This window comes from Seriola lalandi, unplaced genomic scaffold (genome assembly GCF_002814215.2).
Source record: "Seriola lalandi dorsalis isolate HSWRI2012SDOR001 ecotype SW California unplaced genomic scaffold, Sedor1 jcf7180002054342, whole genome shotgun sequence".
Lineage (NCBI taxonomy): Eukaryota > Metazoa > Chordata > Actinopteri > Carangiformes > Carangidae > Seriola > Seriola lalandi.
In genome coordinates this window covers 169,421-177,961 of record NW_019524895.1, presented here as the reverse complement: position 1 = coordinate 177,961, position 8,541 = coordinate 169,421, and the positions used below count along the sequence as shown (strand labels likewise).

The window sequence follows — 8,541 nt, the reverse complement described above, 5'->3', positions numbered from 1 at the left end:
ATATATATATATATATATATATATATAGACTGACAGTTACAGACTGTTACAGAGAGACAGTTATAGACAGTTATAGAGAGACAGTTATAGACGGACAGACAGTAACAGACGGTTACAGAGAGACAGACAGAGAGACAGTTACAGACAGTTATAGAGAGACAGACAGTAACCGACGGTTACAGACAGTAACCGACGGTTATAGAGAGACAGACAGTTACAGACGGTTATAGAGAGACATTTATAGAGAGATAGACAGTAACCGACGGTTACAGAGAGACAGACAGTTACAGACGGTTACAGACAGTCATAGAGAGACAGACAGTTACAGATGGTTATAGAGAGACAGACAGTTTCAGACGGTTACAGAGAGACAGTTATAGAGAGACAGACAGTAACTGACGGTTACAGAGAGACATTTATAGAGAGACAGACAGTAACCGACGGTTACAGAGAGACAGACAGTTCCAGACGGTTATAGAGAGACATTTATAGAGAGATAGACAGTAACCGACGGTTACAGAGAGACAGACAGTTACAGACGGTTACAGACAGTCATAGAGAGACAGACAGTTACAGATGGTTATAGAGAGATAGACAGTTACAGATAGTTACAGAGAGACAGACAGTTCCAGACGGTTACAGAGAGACAGTTATAGAGAGACAGACAGTTACAGACAGTTACAGATGGTTATAGAGAGATAGACAGTTACAGACAGTTACAGAGAGGAAGTTATAGAGAGACAGACAGTTACAGACGGTTACAGGGAGACAGTTATAGAGGGACAGACAGTAACCGACAGTTACAGAGAGCGTGACAGTTACAGACAGTTATAGAGAGACAGACGGTTACAGGGAGTGACAGTTACAGACGGTTATAGAGAGACAGACAGTTATAGAGAGACAGACGGTTACAGACGGTTATAGAGATAGACAGTTGCAGACGGTTACAGGTAGACAGTTATAGAGAGACAGACAGTTACAGACGTTTATAGAGAGATAGACAGTTACAGACAGTTACAGAGAGACAGTTATAGAGAGACAGACAGTTACAGACGGTTACAGGGGGTGACAGTTACGGACGGTTATAGAGTGATAGACAGTTGCAGACGGTTACAGGAAGACAGTTATAGAGAGACAGACAGTAACCAACGGTTACAGAGAGAGTGACAGTTACAGACAGTTATAGAGAGACAGACAGGTACAGACGGTTACAGAGAGACAGACATTAACAGTTAGAGACAGACAGGTACAGTTACAGATGGTTACAGACTGTTACAGAGAGACAGACAGTTATAGAGAGACAGTTACAGCCAGTTACAGATGGTTATAGAGAGACAGACAGTTAGAGACAGACTGTTACAGAGAGACGGACAATTACAGAGAGACAGTTACAGATGGTTACAGACAGTTACAGAGAGGCAGACAGTTACAGAGAGGCAGACAGTTATAGAGAGACAAACAGTTACAGAGAGACAGTTACAGATGGTTACAGACTGTTACAGAGAGACAGACAGTTATAGAGAGACAGTTACGGACAGATAGACAGAGGACAATCTGTCAAGCTGAGCAGAATAAGTAAAGAGCTTCTTTTGTTTGCAAAATTCAAAATAAAATCCCATTAAAAACACTAGATTTCTGAGTTTTAACTGTAATATTTCTTTTGAGTAATATTACTCACTGATTTTAAAAATTAATAAATAGATAGACTATAAATTGTCATTACACGTAAGCTTGTATAAACATTTTTTTTTTTCATTTTTATCCGGGAGTGACAGCAATAAGTCATTAATAAGTCTAATAGTCTTTAGATCAAATAAGAGAAAGAAATTGAAGATTTTTTTCATTTAACTTTAGTTTTATTGTATTTTATATTTAATTTTGTGTTTTAATTTTTATTTTATGCTTAACTTGTTAAACATTACTTTATTTAATTTTATAGATATTTTTTCATTTTATTTTATCTTACGATGCTTTATTGTGAAAGCCAATCTACCGTACTTCCGTTCTTCGCAACCATTTAATCCTTTCCCACAATGCTTTGTGTCCACGTCCCCTGCTTCCTGTTTATTGTGACCGTCTCCACCGGTAAAAATTTAACGTTTTCTCCGCTGTGCCGCCGTTAAAGATCGGTGAGTAACCGAATCTCGAAACGTTTCACCGCCAAATCCGTTTATCGCCGTTAATTAGGCGGTTTGATCTTTTACTTTGACAGTTAAGGTTGAAGGAAGAGAAAATCCCTCCTCTGCTTCCTCATCACTGAGACTGAGCTCGGCCGAGCCCCGGAACTCCGCTCAGAAAATTCACCATTTAAAACCTCCTCTTTTTAAATCAAAGATAAAATCATTTTTAAGAAAATTTAAAAAGTTTTGCGTAATCAAAGACTCATGTAATAATTTCGGCGCTCAGATAAGACACTGAAAAGCTGAAAATGTGGAAGAAAGGGCATCTTTAATAATGGATGCCCTGCTAGCAACCGCCCTCCGCGGGAATATTTAGTGGGAAATAATCGCGGGAATAATGAAGAAATCTTTCATCTATGTTGATATTCAGTATCGAATAAATGCAGCTTGTTTTATTTAATGCGCCAAAGACTCAATATTGGGGGAACAATCGGGTTTAAAGGAAAGGTCTGCCTGTCACGTATGTCGGGCTCCCGGCAGGCTCGGAGACATTAAAAATTACTGATTTGTGAACGGAGTTCGGTGAGACGGTTTGTCTTGGTTAAAAGAAAGAATGAATGTGTAGCAGAGGAGCCGGAGGGGTTTTTTTTTTTTGTTTTGTTTTTTTATTAATCTGATTTATTTATTTATTTGATCAGTTTCCAGCAAAAACGTCTTTGCTGCTTCTGATGAATCTCATATTAAAAATTTATATAAACGTTACATTTCCTTTTGGCGGCTGTTGTGTCTGACAGAGGTCACAGGTCATCTGTGTTTATGATGTGCAGATACGTCAGAGTGGTGACCTTATATGGATGTTGGTGTCAGTCCGCGGTAATGACAGTGACGTGTTTGTTCTCTGGATCATTAATGATATCTTATGACGGATTACTGTAGTTGCTGCAGTAAACAGAGCTGCAGATACTGATCGATTATTTTGACATTCCTTCATCTTTTACTGTCACAGTGATGTCATACGTGTGGGTTCATTAGATTAGACTCAGACTGACAGATGTTCAGATCACTCTGAGGTAAAACCGAGAAAAGAATTAAAGCCTCACGTTGCAGAATCCAACATCGTCATTGATTTAATATCTTGTGAATTAACTCATCGATTAATTATCTTCATGATTTTGTACCAAACATGAGAATATCAGATGTGGGACAGTCATAGCATCAGAGCTGAAACGATCAGTCGATCGATTAACTTCATTCATTTATCAATCAAAAACACCACTTGCTTCTTCAGGGTGTTAGGAGGCTGAAATGTGCTGCAGTGCAAACAGCAAGTAGCAGAAAAAGGAAATACTCCAGTAAAGTACAAGCACCTTAAAACTGTTAATATGAAAATGAAGCTCATATAAAAATGTCTTTCTTGGAGAATAACGGAAGTGTTCCAGTCCTTCACAGATATCTTTGCTGAACAGAATGACTGTATAAAATTGAATGTAAAAAGAAAAAAATTCAAACATTCGATTGTGATTGGTCCGCTGCAATGAATGCAGAACAGACAGGAGTCACACAAGGCCACTGTCCTTATTTTAAAATTTAACTCAAGCTGAAACAAGCGAATGATTTCACAACAACCGTGTGGTTATGACGGCAGAGAGCTCACACCCAAACTCAACCACAAAAAAGTAATCTAAAAAGACCTGTAAGATTTTAGTCAGTAGACACAAAACTGTAAAACCTCGAGATAAAGAAAACAATATAAGCCACAGTTAGCTTAGCAACAGTTCCATCTGCGAGAAAGGGGCAGGAGAGAGAGGGACCATGAACAGCTGTATAATAACAGTTATACCCAGAGGTAATGGTGTTATCATATGTGCTGGTGATTGTTAATTGTTGTAGTGGATGGTTGGAACCTGTGTGTTTCTTTACAGGGAATAATCAAACATTTTGACAGCGCTACTCTGGGTACTGATCAGCTGATCAGTGATATAACTGCTCTGAGTATCTGAGAGAGGGACGGTGACAGCACATGCTGACCTCTCCCCTTTTCTTTCCTCCTCTTCCCTCCTCTTTCTCCTTTCTCTCCACCCCCCTCTCCTCTTCCTCAGGCCTGTGGCTGCTCCTCTGAAGCTCTTCCTCTCCTCCACCTCGGTACAGGATGGAGGACACGGAGACGGAGCTGACGGTGTCGGAGTCGGACGCCCTGGGAGCCGACTTCATCACGGTGGAGCTGGACACGCAGCCCATCGAGTACGTGGTGAAGTGGGCCGAGGTCGGCTCCAAGTTCACCATCTCCTGTGTGAAGAAGGACTCGGACGACCCGTCGGACCTGACTGCTGACCAGCTGAAGATCGAGACGGACGAGGCCTTCTTCGCTCCGTACGAGGAGGTTTACCCCTGCGAGGTGACGGAGCAGAGCGTGGAGATAAAGACAGACTCTGACGAGGATGAGGAAGACACCGAGGAGGAGCACGAGGTGCTGGTGGAGGCAGGGAGCAGCCAGCTGGACGGCGAGGCCGACTCGGACCAGGCTGACTTCGAGCCGGACGAGCGGCAGTACCGCTGCAGCTACTGCGGGAAGTGTTACAGCCACGCCTCCAGCCTGTACCGCCACCAGCAGACGCACACCGGGAAGAGCACCGGGGCGCCGCCGCCCGCCAAACGGGCACTGGAGCCGACGCATCAGGATGCACGTTACACCTGCCCCCACTGCGGGATGAGCTTCAAAGGCAGCAGGTCCGTACTCTCTGTTCCACCTCTGCACGGTGGAGTTCATTGTCCTGATCCAGATCCGAGTCCTTTAATATCTGCTGGTCCAGTCTGATCTGATGTAGATTAAATCTGCACCTGTTACAGAACAGCTGCAGATTCTAATCTATAAAGTTATTGATCTGATATGAATCAAAGTTTAACTGGAGAATGAAACTTGTCTGAACTCGACCAAAGACCTTCTGTGAGGGAAGAAGCTCCACTCTGTGACACCGCTGTACAACCAGAGTGTTTCTGTATTTCAACAACTTCAACAGAGTGAGACATCCTCTCTAATAAACCATCAGCTGATCTCAGGTCAGTTTCAGGAGCAGTTAAACTTTCATTCATATCAGATCAATCATTTAAACTGATCAATCATCATGTAAAATCAGTTGTGTCAGATTTAGGTTCTGCAGCTGTTGTTTAAGGATTTAATCTACATTTACGTTCAGTCTGAGAATCAGATGAGATCAGAGTCTGGACAGGGATGAAAGAACATCTGTATGAAGTTAGTACTTATAGTTTAAATATTTCAAACGTAGCAGAATCAAAAAAAACGTACATCAGCCAGCTCATATTATATTTAGGAGGATCCTGGTTGGCTGCTGCTACAGGTGAGCTGCAGACGCTCAGGTGAGCTCTGGTCACAGTGAAGATCATGAGCTGACTGAAGAAAGAGCAAGTTTTAAAGATGGTTTGGATGTAGGTTCATGTCCATCCATGTCAATCTGTCGAGTCTAAAGATGAGTCGGGTCGAACAGGAAATGATTACTATCCATTTATTTTCTAGCGACTTTTATTTTGAAAATCTATCATATAAATTTAATTAAAATCTTCATTGATCATTTTCGTCTCAGATTTTCTATTAATAAAACGTAAAATATCTGTTGTGATTTGGTGCCATAAATAAAACTTAATTGACTCGACTTAGAAGTGGATAAAAAAATAAATAGATAAATAAAAATATATAAAAAATATATAAATATATAAATATATAAATAACAAAATAAAAAAAAATTCATAGATATTAAATAAATAAAATCAAGACTTAATGATTTAAATTGTGTGAATAATTAATCAAACTGAATAATAAATAATACATTAGACCAGTTTCCCTTCAGCATAATAGCAGACCACCTCAGTGTGTCACTCAGACACCATCAGGACAGTCTGTTGAATTTCAAAATTAAAGCCTCCATAACATAATGACAATATATACCAATATTTTTGCCACTGCAAACTTTCCCACTTCTGCTCTTGTACCTGGTTTACACAGGCATCTTTGTAATGGCATCTACTTTTGGTTTTTGAATGTTAATAGTGACTGTCGTTACTGGGGCGTCGTGTAGCGTAGTGGTCTAAGCAGGCGCCCCATGTGTAGAGGCTACAGTCCTCGCTGCAGTTGGCCCCGGTTCGAATCCCGTATCGGACGGCCCTTCGCTGCATGTCATTCCCCCTCTCTCTGCCCCCCCGTTTCCTGTCTCTCTCCACTATACTGTCCAATAAAGGCATAAAAAGCCCAAAAAAATATACTTAAAAAAAAATAGTAACTTTCGTTACTGATTGTATGACATGACTGTCGGTCACCAGTAGATGGTGCATTTGCATTTTCTTTTGCTTCCTCATGTTCAGACTGAAGGTTCATATTACTTCATTGTGAAGTTGAAAACAGTTTCAGAGGTAAATGACTTTGTATTCCTCAGTCAGTCCAACTGAGGAAATGTTCCTTTATTTATTTATTCCTTTATTTGGCTCTTTGAAAATGTAATTTTCCCTTTTTTTATTTCCTATGACGGGAAAACATATTTTTTAGGTAGTTTAATGGTTAAAACCATACACATCGGTTAAACTTTAAACAGTGTGTATGATAGAAACAAAAGTGTTTGTTGTTTCCCTCCACCCCAAATGTTCTTGAACCCAGATGAATTTCATAATGACTCCTGAAGATACTCTGAGATATTTCCTGCTCTGCTTCTAATTCTTCTAGTTCCACTAGAACCTGAACATTATTAAAACCAGTTTAGAGTTAAAACAGTTCCTCTGTAAATTTTGGCAGGTTGTTACTGACTCTTTTGTTTGACATTACATTTACATCTGGGACGATAACCGCAGCCTCGACTCTGTTCCCTCTGCTGCTTCTGACGCATCACTGTGTATTTTAATAATCAGAATAATGTTCTTCGATGCGTCTTGGTTCTTTCGGGTTTAAATCAGTGGAGCTGTGATGATCAATCAGTCGGTCGACAGAAAATAAATCTGAAACTATTTTGATAATTAATCAGTTTCAAACAAAAATGGTTCATAGATGAAATGATTTGTTGATTACTCTGCAGATTACTCAATAATGATTCGTTACAGCTAACTGATGTAATGTTTGTTTGTTTGTTTCACCTGTCAGGATGCTGGGGAGTCACCTGCGGCTGCACGGGAAGCGGCGGATCCACCCCTGCAACATCTGCGGGAAGGAGTTCAACCACAGCTCCAGCCTGTCGCGCCACCGCCTCATCCACAAGAAAGGAAAAGGAATCCCCAAGGACGTCGCCCTCGGCCCCAACGTGGCCGCCCTGCGCCACTCGCTGAAGGCGAGCGGCAAGAACAAGAAGACCAAGAGGCAGCAGCAGCGGCAGCAGCAGCAGCAGCAGCAGCAGCAGCATATGGCGGCCGCCATCATTCAGAGTCAGGGCGGCGATAAGTTCTACGCCTGTCCGCAGTGCGACATGAGCTTCAGGACGTCCACGCAGCTGTCAAAACACCAGGTGACCCACGTCAAGGAGCTGCTGGACAACTACACGCCCGGCAAGGAGAACCTGGGCGAGACCTCGTCCGACCTCAAGATCCGCCTCAAGCTCTGCTCCCGCGACAAGCCCAACTTCTACACCCTCTGTAAGAAGAACCGCCGCCGCCGGGGGGGCCGGGCCGGTAAACGAGGCCCCGCCACCTCTGAGGAGGAGGAGGGGGGAGGAGGAGACGGAGGAGTGGGAGGAGTGGGAGGAGTAGGTGGAGTAGGAGCCGGTCGCCACGGCTGCAGCCAGTGTGGGAAGCGGTTTAGCCACGCTTCCAGCCTGGCGCGGCACCAGCAGACCCATAGGGTGGGGGACGGTGGCGGGCGGGGAAAGGTGCAGCAGCACCAGAAGCAGCTTCTCGCCAAGACCGGACTCCCCGCCGCCAAGACCAAGACCTACACCTGTGCGGCCTGCAACAAGACCTTCATGCACTCATCCAGCTTCTCCCGCCACAAGAAGGCGCACATGGAGGAGGAGCAGCGGGCCCGCGCCGCTGCCGCCAAACGCCGGAAGAGACCTATCTTAGACGAGACCGCCCCGCTGGAGTCCGACTCCGAGTGACGTCGCCCGGCTCTGGACAGGGTTTGGACCGGTTCTGGACCTGTTCTGGGTTGGTTCTGAATCAGCATTGACTGGTTCTGGACTGGTTTGGGACCAGTTCTGGAAAAGTTCTAATTTGGAAAAGTTCTGGACCAGCTCTCCACCAGTTCTGGACCAGTTGGGGACAGATTCTGGGCCGCTCGTGGTCGTCCAGGTTTTGGGAACTGGAACACGTTGATTCTTCTCTGGTGTAGATAGCAGCAGGACATCCATATATGGTCGTATGGCATGTCATAACTGACCGTTAGCTAATTGCTCTTCAGGATGGGATTAGATTTAAAGTGTAACCCCACCCG

At 43.4% G+C, this 8,541-nt stretch overlaps 1 protein-coding gene across 2 annotated transcripts; it reads left to right on the top strand.

Annotated features, from left to right (window-relative positions):
* The first annotated feature begins 2,037 nt into the window (after positions 1–2,037).
* LOC111656065 (uncharacterized) lies at positions 2,038–8,535 on the top strand. 2 transcript variants are annotated; one of them, XM_087174352.1, is made up of 3 exons: positions 2,038–2,129; positions 4,220–4,847; positions 7,261–8,535. In XM_087174352.1, exons 2-3 carry the CDS (start codon positions 4,270–4,272, stop codon positions 8,204–8,206), a joined length of 1,524 nt encoding a protein of 507 aa, XP_087030478.1. In that variant the 5' UTR covers positions 2,038–2,129; positions 4,220–4,269; the 3' UTR covers positions 8,207–8,535. The 2 variants fall into 2 exon arrangements, with proteins under 2 accessions (XP_087030478.1, XP_087030479.1); XM_087174353.1 differs by lacking the exon at positions 2,038–2,129 and adding an exon at positions 3,616–3,966.
* The last annotated feature ends 6 nt before the right edge of the window (positions 8,536–8,541 follow it).

What these genes read in the sequence shown, in the direction of transcription:
- LOC111656065 (XM_087174352.1), top strand. Translation starts at nt 4,270, where the DNA reads ATGGAGGACACGGAGACGGAGCTGACGGTGTCGGAGTCGGACGCCCTG. An exon ending in ATGAGCTTCAAAGGCAGCAG is followed by an intron (nt 4,848 to 7,260) that starts GTCCGTACTCTC and finishes TTCACCTGTCAG; the next exon opens with GATGCTGGGGAGTCACCTGC.